Source organism: Syngnathus typhle, linkage group LG3, assembly GCF_033458585.1.
Source record: "Syngnathus typhle isolate RoL2023-S1 ecotype Sweden linkage group LG3, RoL_Styp_1.0, whole genome shotgun sequence".
NCBI lineage: Eukaryota > Metazoa > Chordata > Actinopteri > Syngnathiformes > Syngnathidae > Syngnathus > Syngnathus typhle.
In genome coordinates, this window is record NC_083740.1 from 822,862 (window position 1) to 843,382 (window position 20,521).

At 47.9% G+C, this 20,521-nt stretch overlaps 2 protein-coding genes across 3 annotated transcripts; one reads left to right on the forward strand and one right to left on the reverse strand.

Moving 5' to 3' along the window:
- Positions 1–219: 219 nt before the first annotated feature.
- LOC133151529 (retinol dehydrogenase 8-like) lies at positions 220–5,273 on the reverse strand. Of its 2 annotated transcripts, none has more exons than XM_061274644.1 (7): positions 5,080–5,273; positions 3,197–3,361; positions 2,140–2,301; positions 1,604–1,783; positions 1,388–1,481; positions 921–1,104; positions 220–789 (listed from the first exon to the last, which is right to left on the reverse strand). In XM_061274644.1, exons 2-7 carry the CDS (start codon positions 3,300–3,302, stop codon positions 562–564), a joined length of 954 nt encoding a protein of 317 aa, XP_061130628.1. In that variant the 5' UTR covers positions 3,303–3,361; positions 5,080–5,273; the 3' UTR covers positions 220–561. The 2 variants fall into 2 exon arrangements, with proteins under 2 accessions (XP_061130628.1, XP_061130630.1); XM_061274646.1 differs by lacking the exon at positions 5,080–5,273 and adding an exon at positions 4,071–4,251.
- LOC133151527 (collagen alpha-1(XI) chain-like) lies at positions 3,716–20,445 on the forward strand. Its single transcript, XM_061274642.1, has 66 exons — positions 3,716–4,471; positions 7,475–7,642; positions 7,708–7,799; positions 7,907–8,028; positions 8,378–8,540; positions 8,640–8,768; positions 9,725–9,847; positions 9,918–10,049; positions 10,347–10,394; positions 10,800–10,841; positions 10,929–10,991; positions 11,058–11,132; positions 11,376–11,456; positions 11,530–11,586; positions 11,654–11,707; positions 11,778–11,831; positions 11,905–11,958; positions 12,017–12,070; positions 12,182–12,235; positions 12,316–12,360; positions 12,447–12,500; positions 12,568–12,612; positions 12,676–12,729; positions 12,805–12,849; positions 12,923–12,976; positions 13,047–13,091; positions 13,168–13,221; positions 13,444–13,488; positions 13,567–13,728; positions 13,886–13,939; positions 14,023–14,076; positions 14,154–14,198; positions 14,333–14,386; positions 14,445–14,489; positions 14,558–14,611; positions 14,725–14,778; positions 14,847–14,900; positions 14,993–15,100; positions 15,185–15,274; positions 15,354–15,407; positions 15,485–15,592; positions 15,789–15,896; positions 16,039–16,092; positions 16,173–16,226; positions 16,324–16,431; positions 16,510–16,563; positions 16,627–16,680; positions 16,752–16,805; positions 16,877–16,930; positions 17,018–17,125; positions 17,207–17,260; positions 17,339–17,392; positions 17,481–17,534; positions 17,624–17,677; positions 17,753–17,860; positions 17,926–17,979; positions 18,058–18,111; positions 18,171–18,278; positions 18,340–18,393; positions 18,470–18,505; positions 18,567–18,620; positions 18,687–19,002; positions 19,105–19,217; positions 19,281–19,349; positions 19,422–19,655; positions 19,739–20,445. The coding sequence occupies exons 1-66, from the start codon at positions 4,414–4,416 to the stop codon at positions 19,883–19,885; spliced, it is 5,211 nt and encodes a 1,736-aa protein (XP_061130626.1). The 5' UTR covers positions 3,716–4,413; the 3' UTR covers positions 19,886–20,445.
- The last annotated feature ends 76 nt before the right edge of the window (positions 20,446–20,521 follow it).

Sequence of the window (20,521 nt, forward strand, 5' to 3'; positions counted from 1 at the left end):
CGCAGTTTTTCATTTGTGACAATGTATGTAAAAGTTAATAGATCCAATTAATTAATCATGTGTTTAACTGCCTAGAAACCATTTCGTTAGTTTTGGGCTGAATTGCAGATTTTACAACATTGAGCTAACCCATTTCCTGATGTTAACCTTAAACAATTCTCTTAATCGTGCTGTTATCTTTTTGGATGGTTGTCATCAGACAAAAAATGAAGCATAAGCTGAAGGGACTGATTTATTACATCAGTTATATGTACAGAAGAAAATATGGCATGACAAAGTGATTTGATGCTTTCTTTCCAAGTGGAATTAATTTTTATGATGTGCCACGACTGCAACAATAATTATCCTTAAAATCTTCACTACCTATACAGTTCGTAGTTTGTTTCTTAAAAATGTTTTTTTTTACAGCTTTTTACATTAATTAAAAAGTCTATGTGTATCCAAAATCATACACATTCACGCAGTCTTGATTGTTTGCTGGTAATATTGCGTGATCTTGGATCTAACGGTTCCAGTTTCGGAAATTTCCTGTGAAATTGTCCCAGCAGTTGTTGGGGTTCCTTAGTTTGGCGACACGGTGCGGCTCCTCAAACAGCCGCAAGTGAGGTACTTCATAGCCGTCATGCTGACATGCATGAGCGAACCCAGGTTGAAGAGCATGTGGTAGAAGGCATGGACCGACAGGCCGCCCGTCTCGTCGGCGTACTTGAGGGCCACGATGGGCGTGTACAAGGGGTTGGTCAGGTTGCGGAATCGCGGCCTGCTGGCTTCGATCACCTTCTTGGTGCACTGTGAAAACGCCAGAGATGCCAGAAGTTCATTGAGATTGATCATTCGATGCGCCTTATTATCCCCAAAACATGCCACTTCCCAGAGAACGGGAAAACCTAGTATGAAGAACGAAGATGAGAATGACTCACTCTCGCTATGTCATCCGGCGTTTGTCCGAGCGTTTCAAAGATGTCCACGGAAGACGGCAGGTAAACGTTCTTGAAGTAGTGCACCGTGTCCGGGTCGGTTCCCGGGTACTCCTTCTGCCGCACGTCCTGAATCATCTTGGCCTCGAATTCCGTGTGAACCGGGCCGGGCTCAATCATCGACAACCTGGGTATGAACGCACCAATCAGGGATTGTGTTCTCAAACTAAGCTCCAGGGGTCCATGAGCCGTAGCAATGGGAGGTCTTCAAAATAATATACTGTCAGTTATCTTCTATTATTAAAAAAATGCTTGGGGACTAGCATGCCAATAAAGTAGACAATGCGAGTGCATCGAATCGAATCGAATCCTTCTCAAGCCGAGCCAACCTTGTATCATATCGAATGGAATCGTTATGCGCTGTGTCGCCAAAAGGTTTGAGGTGTCCCGACGTTTAAAATGATGCTCACGTGACGTTGAACTTGAGCAGCTGCACGGCCAGACTCTCGCAGAAGCCCTCCATGGCAAACTTAGAAGCCGCGTAGACGTCGTTGAAGACCACCCCTGCTCATGACAAGCAAACAAAACCAATGTTCACTCTAACTGGTCCAAACTTTTGGATTAACTCTAAACCTTTGTTCATCTGTTTATGCCAGCAATCCATTTAGAAGGTGCTCACTTCCCACCTTGAAGTCCCATGACGCTGCTGATCACAATGATGTGCCCCCCTTTACGTCGCTTCATGTCAGGCATCACCTCCTTGATCATTCGGATCACACCGAAGAAGTTGGTTTCAAACACCTTCTTCATCTCCTCGATAGGAATGCTCTCCAGGGGCCCCACCAGGCCGATGCCCGCGTTGTTGACTAAGTCGGGGAAAACACAACTTGTGGTCAACCTCATCATTTTGGATCGGGATGTTCAGTGAGTCTGAAATTTTGAGTCAATCTCACGATTCCTCAGAGGCCACAGTGTTTTCACCGAGTCTACTAATTTGACTCAAGCAGCTCATTCATCTGAATTTGCAGCGTTCCATCGAGTTTTCAGGCACTTGTCTCAATTGAGTCTTTCTGACCAGCTCAGGTCAGTGAACCATCTGAGTCACCTGATTCAATAGCATCTTTTGAATCCCTCGTGTTGATTCCGCTCACTTGAGTCAGGAGCTTCTGAATCTCTTATGTTCCTGGCAAGTGGGCGAGCTCCACTCACGCAAGCAACTCACTTAGGACATCAACGTGGCGATCCTTGATGCCGTCGATGCATTGTTTGACCGAGTCGTCGCTGCACACGTCCAGCACGGCCAGAGAGAGCGTTTTCCCGTACGCGTCGCCGGCAGCTTCCACCAGCTTGTCCTTGCGCTTCAGGTCTCGCATTGTAGCGATGACTGTGGATGAAGGAACTCCATTTTGTTACATTCCTCAAAATTCAAAGCATTCAGACCACCACCGACCTTAATGTTTGAAAAGTGAAAATCTCCCGATGATCTGAGGAGGATGAATATATTTGAACACCAAAGCCACTAAGTTGGACACTGTTAGCAACAATGCTAATGGGTTGGTTCAGAGCTGGCAAACAATTCAACTTCTTCGCTTAAGTAAAAGTAAAAACATATATATACATATATATATATATATACATATATATATATATATATATATATATATATATATATATATATATATATATATATATAAAGGCTACAGAATAATAAATAATTTCCCAAAACAGTATGGCTAACGTGCGCTAAAAACATTGTGGATCGCTAATGGGATGTCAACACACTCTTCGCCATCCCTTTAGACACCATTGTTAGGAGCAATAAAGGCCTTGGGATTATTTCTATTTTTATCATTTCCAACGGGAATAAAGCCGAGGCTACAAATAGCGCAGATTACGACGAGGCTGTAAAAAGAGAGTCGTCACGTGCGACGCAACGCCGTGTCAAACTGAGTTCACTAGCTCATGTGATTGTCAGCGGTTTTTAGGATTCCTCATTTGTGTACGTTCCTGACACAAAAATAGTTTGGCGATAGAGTGATTCTATTTAAGATGTTTGATGCTTAAAAATAAAATGAACCTTTCTTAGCTACACCACATCACCAAATTTTAGGATGCATTAGTTGTAGATGTTTCTTAGTTTATTGTATCTAATTGAATTCTGATGTATCACTTATCTTTACTAAATGTGAAAAAACAAATCCCATAAATCAAAATGCATTTTTCATCAAGTCTGTTTACTGTTCTTTCCCGGCGCAGCAAAGCGGCAAGACCTGACGTACCGTGGTAGCGCTGGTGTTGGTCCTTGGCCAGCATGACGGCCATCCTCAAGCCGATGCCCGATGAGCAGCCGGTGATCAGCACCACTTTCTGCCTGCCGCTCGCCATCTCCGTCCACTGCAGCCTGAGGCGGGATGACGGGATGACGGACGGGATGGCCGCTCAGCCTAAGAGGATCAAAGTCACATGGACAAGATGCAGATTATCCTCTCCCCGTCCTACGGGTACGTTGCCTTTAGGTTATTTTTCTATTTTGCAATCGATCATTCACATAAACAGTTGATCAGTGATCCTCATTTGAAATTTCTTTTATATATTTTTAAAAAAAATGACTTTATCTGCAACATGATTTTGAAGATCTCAACAGGGTGAACAATTACAAATTGTTAAAAATGAATGGAAAGTGCACAGAAGAAAAAGTCACTATCGTAAAAATGTGAAAATCAATGTCACATTTTTACGACCATTCGCTCTCTGGGCAGAACCACATTGTCCATTTTAGCTTGAAATAAAAACACCAACATCCGCATTTATGGACGCCGTGTAATCCCAGCTGCCTTCTTCACCCCCATTAAGAAAGTCTTCGGCTGCTTTATGGACTTTTACAGACCTTTTTGTTCTTTGACTGAATGAAGAGTGCAAGCAAAACCTTTTTACGTTGTGTTTTTAGTGTGTGTGTGTGTGTGTGTGTGTGTGTGTGTAGCGGCGTGGCAAAGACACACAGGAATCTGCAGCAGCATATTTTGATTAGTTGGGCAGCAGCTTTGTCCTGTCCTAGCATGCTCTGCGCATGTGTGTGTGTGTGTGTGTGTGTGCGTGTGTATGTGTGTTTTGCGAAAACTAATCACAGAAGTGTTCTTTTATAATTACGCTTACCGGTCTTGTCATTTGTCGTACTTAGTCCTCGAGTCCGTTCCAAATTCTAATTACAAGAGTAATTAAATGTTTCATAAAAAGGGGGGGGGGGGAGTAGGAGGGGAGAGAAAGTGAGGGAAAAAATAGTGCAAGGTGGGAGGGAAGAGTGAACTTGCGATAATTGGAGAGGGGGGGATTTTTCTTCCCTCCCTGCCGTTTTTCTTTTTAGCGCCATCCAGAAAAAAAAGACGCGTGGCGGCTCCGCTGGCTCGGACGTTTATCACTTGAATTGATTAAAGCCTTCATGCTTCGTTAATCAGGAAGGAAGGAAGGAAGGAAAGGAGGCCGAGAAGACGTAGGCAGGATGGACGGGTGGACGCTGCTCCTCTTCTTCACCGTCGGGCTCCACAGCTCCATAGCAGGTAAGAAGAAGGCTCGGCTGTCTTTCAGTTGACATTGTTGAGTCAGTTGGAAGGAAAAAAAGTTGCCTGTCAACGTAAAAGTTGTAGCGGGACTGCCTCAACTTCGGAGCGACCCGACCACGGATATGAAACTTCGTTCGACTAAATATTTGTCTTGTATGTGGAAATTGCAAACAAGCAGCAGGTTGGCAGACTGGATTTTTTTTTTTTTTTTAAATGGACGGATGGAAGTTGAGATGCTCGGGGCTCTGCAGGTTGCCTTTCATCACCCGTCCACCCAAAGCCCCCTCGGGGTGGTGATGGACATGTTGTTAAACTTTCCTTCACCCCCCCCGCCAACATGCTCATTATTGTGCAAATGTCATCGATTACAATTTGTCATAGTAAACAGCCTCACGGAACAATCAAATCAATTTGACGCTCGTTGCTCGGTAAAGTCATACACGTTAAATTGAGTAAAATTCACAAAAAAAATAAGTTGAAATATAATCTTAAAATAAAAGTTACGATCAATATTATTATTCTCATTATTGTGGGTAGTTGTACACGTCGTGCACATTTACTTCTAGATACATGTCGTCTATGTGTTTGGACTTGTTCTTCCATACCTGCTGTTACTCAGCGCCCGGGTGGATTTTCCGACATGTTGCGCGGCTTCAAAATCTACTCATGGGTGAATGCTGCTTATTTGTCATGCCGACTTGTACTCTTTTTGTTGAACCGTTGCCACCATCATCAAATGTAACTCGCCTGACGAGCCAATGAAAAGAATGTCCATTTGTTGCCAGGCAGAGTTCACAGGGCTCACTCCTAACTGCCCCGTGAGCCAATGACAAACTGTCTGATTGATTGTTGAGTGGCAGAATTAAGATTTGTCCTGTGTCGTTTGTTGCTAGGCAAAGTTGACCGGGCAGAATTCACATGGCCTGGACTAGGGCAGGGCGTGAACTTTATAGCAACCCTCACACCTGGATGACCTATTTGTAAAAACTGGAATTCCACCTGTCAGTCATTCCTGGAAAGATGAACATACTTGTGTACGCGACTTAATGGGTTAAGTGTAAAAATACCCGCGTCACGTGAAGGTGGTTCTCGTCATGATTTGGGCTAAAAAAAAATAAAAAAATCTTATTTTAATTGATTAGGAAACAATCAAAACATTATTTCCCTTCTTTTTCCTCCTTATAATGTTGAAATTTTGTCTCGCATCAACTGCCATACAAAGTTTTTCTTCACAAAGTGCGTTAGACAGGTCACTCGAGGTTTCAGAAACGTTTTGGGAGGTACTGGACAGTGTGAGACGGGGGGGGGGTAGTGCGCTCCCCGCTCTTTGTTCACGACGTGACGGCAAAAATTGGACTTTGATATGCCTTTGGCACCCCGGCGATCAACTAAGATTACGTGCAAGGATGCTCACGCTAATGGGCCGTCGACTTGATCATGTGTGTGTGAGTGTGTGTGTGTGTTGCGGAAGACAGCAGGAAACATTTTTCATTGTCTTTGAGCCAAGAGGATATGAAACACATGCTCACTCCTTCCATCCAACTCTTCCCTTATCGGCCTGACGTCGCCTGCTCGATGTGATTGCAGGTGGACAAAAGTATTAGGACACTCCAAAGGCTTCCCAATGACTGACAGATTGGGTAACTTTACGCCTCTGTTAACTGCTCCTCAGGCCATGCAGCTGCAACTCCACCACGAGTGCATCTGCGTGTGGCTAAAGGTTAGCTTAGCAAGGCTAACTTTTATGGAACATGTGCCTTATTCTTCCGTGACCAGATGTGCAGTTTTTTTTTTTTTTTTTTCTTTCCTCAAAATGCAGATTTTTTTTTGTGTACTTTGATTGGTCGCCCTAGTGGATGTCACTAGGTCGGTCCTACTTGTCATCCCTTACACGCTGCAGTAGCGCGATTGGTCGCTTGCCACCTTGCGCCTGCCGTTTTCATCCACGTGCGCGCCTTTATTTGAAGATGAAACTGTCCGTGTCTTGCCTTGTCCCGACTGCGCCCAACGTTTGCTGACAAAAAAAACCCAAAGCTGAAAAACAAAGGCACAAGCTCGGCAGAAAAATAAAGCAGCGTTTACTGTATAAAGTTTCTGGAATAACAAAACGTAGCGAGTGGATTAACATGTTAGCTAAGTTTTTCTGTCTTTTGATGCAAAAATGTTGGTTCTGTTTTGTTTCACATGGAATTAATAAAACAAAAAAAGAAATCAGGCCATCCAAAAATTTGGCCAAAGGGTGCTCCGAAATATTAAAAAGTAGCTTTGAGGAATTTTGAAATGTTGCGTGTATTTTTTGCATGCATTATGTGACCGATTTGATTTTTATGCAAAATACTTTTTTTTTTTTTTGTCTTCCTCAATCCTTTTTTTGTGGGAAGCATAGAAGCAAAACAATTTGTGAGTTTTTTTGTTACTTTTACTACCAAATGCAACATTTGTTGTTTCCCCTTGATCATACCCTGACACCCCAAAGTTTCTCATCCAATAAAGCAACAACAAAAGCAAATAAATTGGTAGTCCCCACATAAAGGTAAGAATTACAAACACGTGCTCACATCTGGCAGACTTGTACATGACATGGCCGCCGTGTGTGTGTGTGTGTGTGTGTGCATTAGAAAGGTTGACATCATGCTCGCAAATCCATGTGAAGTTTAATCACACCAGTCGAGACACGTTCTCCACTTGTTAGCTTTGCTCTCTTTTCAAGACTTTGCTTATGAGGATGTCGCTCATCTTGTCTTTGTCCAACAAATCTCTTTTTTACAGTTCTCTTGTGGTTCTATCGCTTCTGTGCCAAAGAGCAAAGATAATTAGAAAATAATAATGATAATAAATAATAACGATAAAAAAAATCATAATTTCTTCTCCGGTCTTTCATTATAATTAAAAAAAAAACAGATTAGAGAAATAAGATACTTTTTGCAAACATTGGAGACAATTTCGGGCGTTGGCAAAAGCTAACGTTGGTCTCGTCTATTCCCGTCTTGTCTTTGACAGCCAGTCCCATCGACATCCTGAAGGTTCTGGAGCTGTCCGAGGATTTGGAGGGCGTGTCCCTGGAGGCCGGGCTGTGCGCCAGCAGGAAGGGCCACGAAGATCCCGACCTCGCTTTCAAGATCAACAAGAAGATCCAACTGAGCGCTCCCACCAAGCAGCTTTTTCCCGGTAAGCTCGATTCCCGCCGAACCTCGTGGACAAATGAAGTTCTCACGCGCTCCTCCTCGGCACAGATTCGCCATTCCCGGAAGATTTCTCACTGATGACCACAGTCCGAGCTGTGAAGGGCTCGCAGGTCTTTCTGCTGTCCCTGTATGACCCTCAGGTGGGTGTCACCAACATCAAAGCTTCAGATGCTTGCAGATGACACTCCGTAATGAGTCGGTTAAGTCTCAAAGGCTTTGTATTTTGAAGTCGTTGTCGTAATCGCAGGGTACGCAACAGTTGGGTTTGGAGATCGGACGTTCTCCCGTCTTTCTGTACGAGGACCACGAGGGTCAGCCCGCTCCGGAACTCTACCCGACGTTTCGGAGGATCAACCTGGCGGATGGCAAGTGGGTAACAAACGACTCGCCGAATGTACACGTTTGGCTCCGACACCAAACGCAACTTTGCGTCCGCGTATTTTTGGAAACGCCAAATTTGCCGTGCGGCGGATGAGCATCTCGTACAAAAAAAGACAAACGACAAACATGGTGAAGCAGCATTTAGCTGTTGTGCAGTATACAAATGGAAGATGACCCATTATGTATCTATTTTCATTTGATTTAATTGTATTTAATTTAATTAATTTTTTTATTCATTTTTAATTTCCAAAATCTTTCGGCACGATACACTCACTTGCACAGGAATTTCAGGCATGCGTATTTGTGAGCTTCCGAGACAATTTGACACTTCCACTAGGTGGCACCGAGTGGCCTACAGCGTGAAGGGCCAGCGGGTGACGCTCTACTTGGACTGCGTCAAGCTGGAGACTTTGGAGCTGCTGCGCGGACCCCAAGCGCACGTCAGCACCGACGGCGTCACCGTGTTCGGAACGCGACTGCTGGACCAAGACGTCTTTGAGGTTGGCTGCTGGGATTCACTCGACAATTAAGAACGGCTGCCCGCCGAGTCACCAATAAACAACAATCATTGGATGTGAACAACTTCTTCACCTGGACAGGGTGACATCCAACAGCTTCTGCTCGTGGACGACCCCGCGGCGGCCGAGACGTACTGCAGGGACTTCATCCCCGACTGTGACGCGGCGTTGCCCTACGACAGCATCGTCATGGACATCGCCGCCGATGAGGTCAGCACCCCCCCCCATCCCCCACCTCACTTCAGGCGTCATGTGGCAGGTGCTGAAAGTTGTAAATCCAAAGTATGCCGCCAGCTCTTCACAAATATTCCAAGTATTTATGGACCACACAAAATTTGCGTTGTGGCCCAGAAGGAAATACTTAGTGGAGCAATTATGGCAACTTTTAAAACCAGGTACCTTCTTTCCTTTCGACCCTCATGAAAAAGAAAAAGGGTGAATAAAGCTTAAATAGAATGTAAGCAATGAAACCGTTTGTACGCCACCATTCAATGCCGCAATTCAATTCATTGTGCTGCTCCTTATGTTGTCCCCGTTTTGGCCACAGGGTGGCAGTATAAGGTCAGTCATACAGAGATGCAAACAAAGGAGAAAGCCCACTCATATATGGTGACTACCATATGTTTACAATGTTTATTCTACCAGAAAAGTCCCCCCCCCTGTTCACTTTTATTGTTTTGCTGGTGGTCTGAAAAGAAGCCAACATTTATTTTCAAACCTGTTGGATTGTTTTAGTTCCAAAAACTACAAATGTTTTTTTTTTTCTTTCCTGCCTACTGCTGTGTGATTTACAATCTGGCTGTGGGCTCAAAAGCGCTGCAGGATGCCCTTTTCTTTATTATTATTATTTTATTTTTTTGGGGCCACTCCAGAGCTCAGTCCAAATTGAAAGATAAACAGCAAAGGAGTTAGGGCTTTGCTTCCTTTCACTTCTTTGAACCGCATTGGGGCAAAGAAATTAGATGTGGGCGCCTTTCAAATGTATTTTGTCCAAATGATCTTGATTCTAATCTTCATCACACAAAAAAAAAAAAAAGTACCCGTCGTCCAGGTTTCCAAATTCTTGTTGCTCTTGGACTTGGCTTGAAATACCAGAACAAAAGTCGGTGTCGTGAAGAACACGTTCAGCGGCCAGACATTGATGGGCCTTGCCGTTGATTCTTCAGGTGGACGTGACGCCAAAGAAGCAGCACGTAGCCGAGGAGTTGGACGCCTATGACTTCAGCGACATCTACCAGGACGTCGCCGTCTCCACGGTGACGACCGGACCCAACCTCACCGAGTACGAGGTGAGGATGGCGTCCGGTCCTATTTCTTGCTTTTTGACCACTCGCTTCTAACCGCTCGTTGGTCGGACAGATGTTCGAATACGAGGACTACGACAACTCCACGGACGACTACCAGCTGAAGGAGTACGACTACGAAGAAGAGGAAGTGGATGAACGATACCGGCCTGCTGAGAGGGAAGGGGGATACCGTGTGGACACGCAGGTAGCAACCAAAACTTATAAGTGTTTTTATTTTGGGCCACAACATAAGCATCTAACACAGGTGTGACGAAATATCTGTATAGCACCAACTACTGGCAAGGAGGACTTACTCTATGGCAGATTTTATTTTATGTTATTTTATTTTTTGCTTGTCTGTGACTGTCGTTGGTATCGGCAGCCTCTACGAGTACTCGATACCTTTCGATAAAGTCGGTATCGGCAAAATACCCAAACTCGGTATCGGTACTCGCCCAGTTGGACAGATTTCAATGTTCCCGACCGACATTTTGTCTTCCAGTATGTACCGGAGAAAGGAGAGAAAGGAGAGCCCGCACTTTTGGGAGTGGTAAGAAAGCTCATTTGATACATTCATTGTTTTTTATGTCCATCAGGGGATCTCGATGGGTCACTGAAATGGGCTCCAAAAAAAATCTTGGAGTGAATTGCTGCATTCAGAATCGTTCACACATTGTCTACTGTGGAGAAAGATTTTTATTCAATAAATGTGTCTTTGCTGTCGCACAATTACGTGTTGTTTCAACATTAGCTGGGAACTTTGAGTCGAATCAATCCTATTAATTGCAATGTCAAATGAAAAATTGATTGCACTGTACTGTCATTGCCTTTAGGTGCCACATGATGGCGGCAACGGGCTACTCTTGTCTAAATGAAGCCCCCTTTTTGATTCTCGCGGTTTCCTTGGCAGCCAGATGCTGTTTGGTAACTTTTTTTCGTGTCGTTGTGATTTCAGGGCACACAATTTGTAGGTTCGTACGGGCCTCCGGGACCTCAGGTTGGTGCCTTACAGGGTATAGAACACATCACTCAGTTGAGTCAAACGGATAAAAACATCCACATAAATATGTTCATTTGTGTGCAGGGACCGGCAGGCCCTCCCGGAATCACGGGGCCGGTGGGACCTCGAGGAGACCCCGGAGAACTGGTCAGAATTGTCCTCTGTGTTGGCAGGCTGTGCACTGAGCTGGTCTAATCTATGCGGGCTCCTTAGGGACACCCAGGACTGCCGGGCCAGAACGGAGTCGACGGGATACCGGGACTGCCGGGAAACCTCATGGTCTTGCCGGTAACTTGAAGAGAGAGAGAGAGAAAAAAGGAGATGTCTCACTGTTCATGTTTGGTGTCATTGTGCTAATTGGAACGCATGTCAAATTTTAAGTGGATACATTTTGGATAAAGCTTTGCGGCCGTCTGCACAGCCACTAGGGGGAGTCTTGAGTCTTTAATAGAGACGACGCTTCAAAAAAACAAAATCTGTATTTAGTCAGTCTAAGGACAGAATATCGAGTCCCTCTTTTTGTGTTTGCAGTTCCGGGCAGGTGGTGGTCAGAAATCAGCCATCTTTTCTGCACAGGAGGCTCAAGCCCAGGCCATCCTGCAGCAGACCAAGGTCAAGGCACACCTCAAATAAAAAGAAAATGGCCGCTGCTTCTTGAAATCACACCATACACTTCTTTTTGTAGTTGTCAATGAAGGGTCCTCCCGGTCCACTTGGCCTTCGGGGACGACCTGGTCCACTTGTGAGTTTCTATTCACACGCACACACTGTATTGAAGTATTTATTTTAAAAAAAATATTTATTTATAGGGCATACCAGGTCCATCCGGCCTGAAGGGCAGCAATGGAGAAATGGGACCACCTGTAAGTGTACAATGGTTGTCATGATAACACACACACGCCTTTCAACCTAACACGACGGCCCCGCCCTCAGGGTCCACCCGGAGCACCCGGCATCCCAGGCCAGAACGGACGCCTCGGCAAAAGGGTGCGCTTTTTCTACTCGCAGATTTCTACGCGCGTGACGCAACGAAGCTCACGTGCGCTTGGGTGTTTGTCAGGGACGAGGCGGGGCGGACGGCGGGCGAGGCAACATCGGAGAGACGGGCGTCAAGGTGAGCAGCCAAACATCAAATGTTCCAAATGTCATCCTCAAACGGTTTGTCCTCGCAGGGGGACAGAGGCTTCGACGGCTTGCCTGGTCTGCCCGGCGACATGGGACATAAAGTAAGTAGGACTGGAAAAAGAAAGTCACTCAATGCAGCTGAAAGTTAAAAACAATTAAAGCCTCTGCTAGCATGAGGCCAGTTTGTCAACCGCTCTGAAAAACCTCCGCAGGGCGAGAGGGGAAAACCGGGCCCCACAGGTCCTGCCGGAGAGCCGGGAGAAAAGGTAGAACCTGCGCTAACCCATGCGAGTCATTTTGCACGCCTGTTGGCGGTTGCTTTTGACGCCGCTATGTTGTCGCGCAGGGTTCTGAGGGCCCGTCTGGACCGAGAGGACAACCGGGCGATGCCGTGAGTCCTCGCGTGCTCACAATAGAGTTCAGGAACTTTGACGACTCAACTTGCTTGACAAGTGTTAAAAATGGAGTTTGTTGCAGGGGTCAAGAGGCATGAACGGCCCTCGAGGTCGCCCGGGACCCCCGGGACAGTCGGTGAGTGTGAACTTTTCCAAAGCGCGCACGCGCACTTTTTTAAAATTCCTCTTGCTTCTTCTCGCAGGGCATTCGGGGAATTGATGGCGTGCAAGGGTCAAAGGGCAACATTGTGAGTATTTGAAATGATATTTTTAGCCTGACCTGGAGCCATGATTTCATGTATGTGTTTAAGGGGTCCCCGGGGGATATCGGCGCACCAGGACAGCAGGGCAACCCTGGAATTCAGGTAGAAGCAGACTAAAAATAAGAGCAGGATCCTCGTAAAACATGAACAAACGCAAATCCCCCACGTCTCCCTCAGGGCTTTCCCGGTCCGCAGGGATTAGTCGGGCTGCCTGGAGAGAAGGTAAAAGACCACGGGAGGATTTTTAGCTTTGCCGATTTGGAAGGATTTCAACTTTTTCTCTTTTGTCTAACAGGGGCCGCAAGGGAAGAAAGGCATGCAGGGTCTAGCCGGAAATGACGGCCCTCCCGTAAGCTCGCACCAAGTGACACGCCGGCGTCTCTCATCTTAGCCATATTGGAGTATGTTGTCGCCAACAGGGTCATCCCGGACGCGAAGGCACTCCCGGTGAAAAAGGTTTGCCGGTAAAACATTTGTTTCGTTTGTCGTCACCCGGGCTGGTGAAATGGAGTGCTCCAAACGTGTGGTTTTGGCGCACAGGGTCCCGTGGGGGTGCAGGGGCCCGTCGGCTATCCCGGACAACGAGGAGTCAAGGTAGGAGACATTGCGGCCACTGTGCACTTGTAGCCGGCCGGGAAAAACTAAATGGCACTTTGAGCTTGCTTAAGGAACCTGACGTCAGGGGTGGAATTTGTCCAGGACAAGCCAAACATTTATTTATTGGTTGATTTATCTGTGTTGATTGATTAATTGGCCAAGATGAGCCTCAAATGAGTTCAATAGGGCAAATGTTGTCTGTGCTTGTGCGTTGGCCAGGGAGCAGACGGCATTCGAGGACTAAAGGGCAGCAAAGGCGAGAAGGTGATCTCCACCCACGGCACCGTCATTATTTCCTCCACCGCCGTGGTCTTTGCTAACCTCCTTCGGCTCCGACTTCAGGGCGAGGACGGCTTCCCCGGAGCCAAGGGCGAGATGGGCGGCAAGGGTGACGGCGGCGACAATGGCGCTGCGGGAGGACGGGGGGAAGACGGACCAGAGGGACCCAAAGGGCAAACGGGACCTTTAGGGGAAAGCGGACCCCCAGGGACCCCTGGAGAAAAGGTATGGAGTGTCAGGTTGAAAAGATACAGCGCAACTCAAAGACATATTTTATACTATGTAGGAGAGGGGCTAATTTTTGAGGGGAAAACTTTTGAGGGGAAAAAATCTGACATTTTATTTCAAAAGTATATCGCCCAGCCAACTTGCTGTTTTTCAGGGAAAACTAGGAGTACCCGGTTTGCCAGGCTATCAAGGAAGACTTGGGCCAAAGGTCATTTCATTCATAATCCACATACTGTAGAAACAGTAAATAGGTGCGATACGTTACTTGGTTGGTCTTGTTTCTCGTCACAGGGCGCTGATGGCTTTCCTGGAGTACTAGGAGCTCCTGGAGAAAAAGGCAAAAAAGTCTGTAACCCAAAAAAAAAAAAAAGTAACGCTTTGGTTTTTACTTGATCCAGAAACATCCTGTTCTGTGTACGCAGGGTCCTCCTGGACAAGCAGGAAGTGCTGGACAGAGGGGGCCAAATGTAAGTACCACTCTGTTAGGTACACCTGGATACAACAAAAATATCCTCCAAGGTGTTCAAACTGCCTTTCTGGAGGGGGAAATATTTGGATGAGTAAAAACTGCCTCATAAATCAAAGTGGCATGTCGCTTCAGGGGGCACGGGGAGGCAGAGGGGCCAAAGGACCCACGGGGAAACCTGGAGAAAAGGTCAGCTGACTCGCCTCACTTAAGGGAGCCACACTTTACCCGCCACCTTTTTTATCAGGGCGCTTCCGGACACGACGGCGCCCCGGGATCGGCCGGCGAGAGGGTGAGAGAGGAGCAGAAATAACTGAATTGCCAAAACACACTCATGGAGCCATTTGCATTTTATTTAAGGGACCTCAAGGACCTCAAGGACGGGGTGGAGAGCCCGGACCCAAAGGAGCCACTGTGAGTTCCCCACTGACAGTTTTAGTTCTGAAAAATGACATATCTGAATATACGGCAAAGCTCTTCTTTCATCTGATTATTTTTTCCCGCAACTCGATTGACCACGTGTGCAGGGTCCGGCCGGGAAAGACGGCCTTCCGGGACACCCGGGTCAACGAGGAGAAGCGGTAAGGCTCGTCTCCTTAGTGAACTCTGGTGACTACGCCTTTCCCGAGTGTTATCTTTTGAACGGCAGGGATTCCAAGGCAAAACGGGACCACCGGGACCCTCTGGTGTTGTGGGGCCACAGGTGGGTCCACATCCACAACATGACCTGCCCAAAACTCACCCTGGAATGTTCTTCTTTTGAGCCGCTCCTCCTGGCTTGTGTGTGCGTTACAGGGAAAATCGGGCGAGCCCGGCCCCACGGGGGACCGAGGCCACCCGGGCTCCCCGGGTGTCCCCGGAGAGCACGGTTTACCCGGCTCGGCAGGGAAGGAAGGCGGAAAGGTGGGTTGGGAAAGCCACTCCACACCCATTCCGTCAATATCAGAAGTTGTGGAGTGGCCTTACGTCGGCTTGGCTTCTCCTCAGGGTGATCCCGGCTTACCTGGAACCATGGGGAAGAGCGGACCTCCCGGACTGAAAGGGTTCAGGGGTAGCAGAGGCGCTCCTGGCGTTATGGTAAGTCCGACAAATCCTGCTTATTGCATTGTTGACATTATTTGGACGACACTGAGCATAGGTTGCATTGTGTTGTTAGGGGCCTCCGGGTCTAAAAGGAAGCGCAGGACCCTCTGGAGCACCAGGTGCCAATGTGAGTTTGCTCAAAATCAGGCGGGGCGGAAGACGTGGATGGCCGCGGCGTGAAAATGAAATTTCCTGTTGGTGTAGGGACCGGCCGCCGAGAGAGGTTCCCCCGGGCCGGCCGGAGCCATCGGAGAGCCGGGACGGGCCGGAGCCAGTGGAGGACCGGGACCGATGGGAGAGAAGGGCGAGCCTGTAAAATAGCTCTGATACTTAGTCCGAGAGAAAACATTTGATTTTAAGAAAACAAAAGTTGCTTTGAATGTCATTATCTTTGCTCCTGTTGTCATGTGTAAGTGTAAGAAAAAATAAGTCTCCAAAATTTGCCTATTTGAAAAGGCCCCGTATCTTCTGATTAATCACTCGGTTCCCCTGTGAATGTTTGTCCTAGGGTGAGAAAGGTCCAATTGGACCAGCGGGTCAGGATGGAGACCAGGGACCAGTGGGCATGCTCGGCGCTACAGGGCCTCCAGGACCCGCAGGAGATGATGGAGACAAGGTCATCAAAACAAAAAAACACCCGACTCACATAGCAAACCGACATCCTGTCATCAATAGTTACATAAAAAAAAAATGCAGACTGCATGAAACTATACACATTGTCATAGCGTGTGTGTGTGTCTGTGTGTGTGTGTGTGCAGGGAGAACAAGGAGGGCCAGGCCAGAAAGGAAGTAAAGGCGATAAAGGCGAAGCTGTGAGTTTGAAACTTGACCCTCGACACGGCCGCCAAAAACCATAACACCTCTTACTGATCATGTCTTTGTTCTCCCCCAGGGACCCCCAGGACCCACTGGTACTCAGGGGCCACTCGGACAATCGGGACTTCCTGTGAGTAGGCTCGTTGAAATGTCCACTGGTCCAAAAAATGAATAAATAAATATAATAAAAAATAAACACCAATTGGATGACTTCTCGTGTGTTCCAGGGTCAAGACGGCGAGGTCGGGCCCCGGGGCCAGCAGGGAATGTACGGACCCAAGGGAGACGAGGGACTTCGTGGTTTCAAGGGTTTGAGAGGACCAATAGGATTACAGGTGCCACTTGCGCAGCTAATTAGAACGCGGCGCCGTAGCTAACGGCCAAGACTCTGACGTGCCTTTCGTTTGGTCCAGGGCATGCCGGGCCTCCCCGGTGAAAAGGGCGAGAGCGGCCACGTCGGGCTGATGGTGAGCTGCCGCATTCTTCTTTCTACGTCAAATACACGTGACTAACCCAGGTCTGCTTTTCAGGGTCCCCCTGGGCAACAGGGGCCTACGGGTCCTCAGGGATCAATCGGAGGACTGGTACAAAAGACATTTGAATTTGAATGCATCTGAACTCATTGGGTCCTGATGAGCTTTGATGTTTTACTCAGGGGCCCACGGGTCGCCAGGGTACCGTTGGACAGCCCGGTGGGGTCGGAGAAAAGGTAAACATTGGGGCGGGGCGGAAACGATCACTTGACTGTCTACAAATTTCCCTCACCCGTCTCTCGCTTAGGGGGAGGACGGCGAATCCGGTGATCCCGGCCCAGTGGGTTTTGCGGGAAAAGTGGTGAGTTTGCTGCATCCGTGATTTTTATTCCGTACTCTGTTGGACGTGAGCTTTTTATTGATGGCCGTCCGTCTTCTTTGTTGCTAGGGGGACACAGGTGACCAAGGGGAGAAAGGAGATACCGGCGCACCAGGGGCAGCTGGACCTCCAGGTTCCCGAGGCACCCCGGGGGAGGACGGAGCCAAAGGCAATGCGGTGAGTGAGCCACCCAAGCCCCTCAGAATCCCTTCCGGGAAAAAAAGTCACCATCAAAACATTGGACCACTCTCCTCTCAGGGTCCTATTGGGCTCACTGGGGACCTTGGACAACAAGGGGAGGCTGGACCCAATGTGAGTGTCCATTCTCTTCTCCACCAGTGAACGTGACCCTCACAATCACACGGATCATTTTCATTTGTGTTCTGTCAGGGCATTGACGGCCTTGTTGGTTCTAAAGGAGACACTGGAGAGCCTGGAAAATCTGTGAGTGCAAATCATCAATGTTAAATTGATGTAAAAACAAGATGGCCGATAGTAGAACCCGCTTGTTCTTTTTTTTCTTTACCTACAGGGACCACCAGGGGCAGCAGGAGAACCTGGACCACCAGGCCCTCCTGGACGAAGGGTGGGTTTTTCTTTTTTTAGAATGCAAATCTGTGTTGATCCGAAAATGAAAGGACACATTACCCCCCCCCCCCCCCCCCCCCCCTTCAGGGCCACTTGGGTAAAGCTGGGAAAGATGGGAGGGAAGGCCTGAAAGGAGCCAAGGTCAGTGCCACAAAGCAATCACCATTTGGGGAAAGTTCCAATCTTCTCATAGTCTCCCCGCTGTGTTCATGTCAGGGCGCTCCTGGATCAGAGGGCCCTATTGGAAAACGCGGGCCGGTGGGTCGTCAAGGACAATCGGGAAAGGCCGGTCCAACGGGTCTCAGAGGGATTCCTGGTCCTGCTGTAAGTCAGCTGATGGAGAAACATTTGTGCAATTGTCAATCTTTTTTTGTTGTTGTTTTTGTCAGGGTGAGCAAGGCCTAAGTGGACCAACAGGCCAGGCGGGACCACCTGGTCCTATGGTAAAATGATTTACATCACGATGCTATCACAATGCCATCATTCCATTCACGGATCTTTACGGACTCAATATTTTTCAGGGTCCGCCGGGATTAGCCGGACTAAAGGGAGAACACGGGAAAATCGGAGACAAGGTGGGTTCGGGATTAGCGGCGTCCGCAAACAGTCGACTCGACTTGTGCCACACGTGCAGGGTCACGGCGGGCTGATCGGTTTGATCGGACCCCCGGGGGACATGGGAGAGAAGGGCGACCGAGGGCTTCCGGGAAACCAGGGACTACTGGGTCCAAAAGGAGATGAGGTATTGAAAAAACCTTTTAGTACTTGTACTTGGTATATTCTGATTCTGTGTTTATTGCCAGGGTCCTGTCGGCCCAGCAGGTCCTCACGGGCCCCCAGGCCCGACAGGTCTATCTGTGAGTACCGTTCTTGGGTTCAATTACGCATCGCAAGGTCAAGTTGTGGGGACAATTGTCTTGGATCTCTTTTCAGGGTGCCATCGGTATAAAAGGTTCGAAAGGAAATTCGGTAAGTGTCTTCACCAAGTGTCTTAAATATCTCCACTCAACTAATGGTTGTGTGAATGAAGGGTCCAATTGGACCCAGAGGAGACACTGGACCCGCAGGACCTCCAGGACCCCCAGTGAGTACAGTTGGGGGAAGGAAAAAAAAGAAACACTTTGAGAATTGAAAGTGGACCCTCTCTTAGGGACACCGGGCGCTCGCACCGCTGCCGGACGACGGGCGCCAAAGGAGGACCCACGTCCTCGACGCTGCAGTTCTGGAAGGGGAGGACGAGATGCTAGATGGCAGCGAGGAGGACGACGAGTGGATTCAGGGAGATCAGGCCCAGTCGGACGCGTGGACAGACAAAAGCAACGAGGGCCAAGGCATGGAGGAGGTGTTTGCCTCGCTGTCCTCCATGAAAGTGGAGGTGGAGGGTCTGCGCACCCCTCAGGGGACCTACCAAAGCCCCGCCCGCTCCTGCAAGGAGCTCTGGCTGCTCAGTCCAGAACTTCCCAACGGTACCGCCACATATCATCTAAGATTGCAACACAGACTTAAATATTTATTGATCACAACCATGTCTGTGGTTTTTTTTTTTCTTCTTTTTTTTCTACCACCAGGCGAGTACTGGATCGACCCCAATCAGGGCTGCCACCGAGACTCCTTCAAGGTGTTTTGCAACTTCACCGCCCAGGGCGAGACGTGTCTCCACCCGGACAAGAAGTTTCAGTCGGTCAGCATCTTTTAAAAAAAAGTCTTCTCATGTCTGAGGCGCTAATTGGACTTGAAACGTTAGGTGAAGCTGGCCGCGTGGAAAGGGGAGAAGCCCGGCACCTGGTTCAGTAAATTCCGGAAAGGAAAAAAGGTACACACACACACTCAGCGATTGACCTTGAAGGTTCCATTCGGTGAGTACATGCTCCTCCCTTTTTGCCAGTTTTCATACTCTGGCATGGATGGGCTTCCGGTGCACGTGGTGCAGATGAACTTCCTCAAGCTGCTAAGCGTGACGGCCAGGCAAACCTTCACCTACCACTGCCTCAACTCTGCCGCCTGGCTGGACGGCCACGGCGGCGGGCACCAGCTGGCGCTGCGCTTCCGCGCCAGCGACGGCGAGGAGCTGACGCACCAGAACTCGCATTTCATCCGCGCACTCTACGACGGCTGTCAGGTGAGAGGAAACTAACCTTCCCAGCTCACGTGAACAGTTGATCCCATTGTTGCACACGTTTTTTTTTTCTTTCCCTGTCCCAGACGCGCTCGGGACAGGAAAGGACAGTGTTGGAAATGGACTTCCCGGAGTCCTCCGCTCTGCCCGTCGTCGACGTGGCGGTGAGCGACTTTGGCAACGCAGGCCAGAAGTTCGGCTTCCAGGTCGGGCCCGTCTGCTTCGGCGGTTAAACGGCCGAACCCTAAAAAGAGCAAAAGGGACTCTTTTAAAATGCAGGGAAAAGAGAAACAAACTACTTCTAAGACTCGTCATATTTATACCTTTTTGCTTCGCAATTCTGCAGCGCGGTGGTTCACGCGCTGCTTCTGTGAACGGTCGCCACGACGCCAAAAATGCAAAAACTCTTGAATTGAAACCTCATTGCTGTTGTTGATTAACTTTTGCCACATTGTTATGATTTTGTGTGTTGTTGTCACGGTGCTATCGTCGAAAAGGGAAACGTGGGAAGTGCATTTTTTTTTTTTTATATATATATATATATATTGAGAAGTTTTACATTTGTACTGGGAAGTGACCTAATAATAATAAAAAATAAGTACATGATGTACATGTAAATATTAAATATCCTCCTTCATTTGTCGGCAATCGCCAAAAGTAGGACCTTCTCAAAACTGCTGTGCAAATTATTTTCGGTATATTTATAATGACTTTATTATTTACCGAATGACTGGCAACAACATTGAATTTCCTGCAATTTTTTCTACAATGTCAGTAAAGCCAGTAAAAGGTTGATCATGTTGCTGCATTCTTTAAATGGGATTAAAGTAGCGCCCTCTTGTGGACAAAACGCGATTTTTTTAAAAAAA

Excerpts from the sequence above, each read along its gene's own strand:
- LOC133151529 (XM_061274644.1), bottom strand. The coding sequence starts at position 3,302 with ATGGCGAGCGGCAGGCAGAAAGTGGTGCTGATCACCGGCTGCTCATCG. Across the intron at positions 1,784-2,139 it reads TCGCCACGTTGATGTCCTAA|TCAACAACGCGGGCATCGGC; the intron begins GTGAGTTGCTTG and ends TCCCCGACTTAG. Across the intron at positions 790-920 it reads CGCCGGATGACATAGCGAGA|TGCACCAAGAAGGTGATCGA; the intron begins GTGAGTCATTCT and ends GCGTTTTCACAG.
- LOC133151527 (XM_061274642.1), top strand. The coding sequence starts at position 4,414 with ATGGACGGGTGGACGCTGCTCCTCTTCTTCACCGTCGGGCTCCACAGC. Across the intron at positions 12,236-12,315 it reads CCGGAGAGCCGGGAGAAAAG|GGTTCTGAGGGCCCGTCTGG; the intron begins GTAGAACCTGCG and ends GTTGTCGCGCAG. Across the intron at positions 13,092-13,167 it reads CCGGTGAAAAAGGTTTGCCG|GGTCCCGTGGGGGTGCAGGG; the intron begins GTAAAACATTTG and ends TTTGGCGCACAG.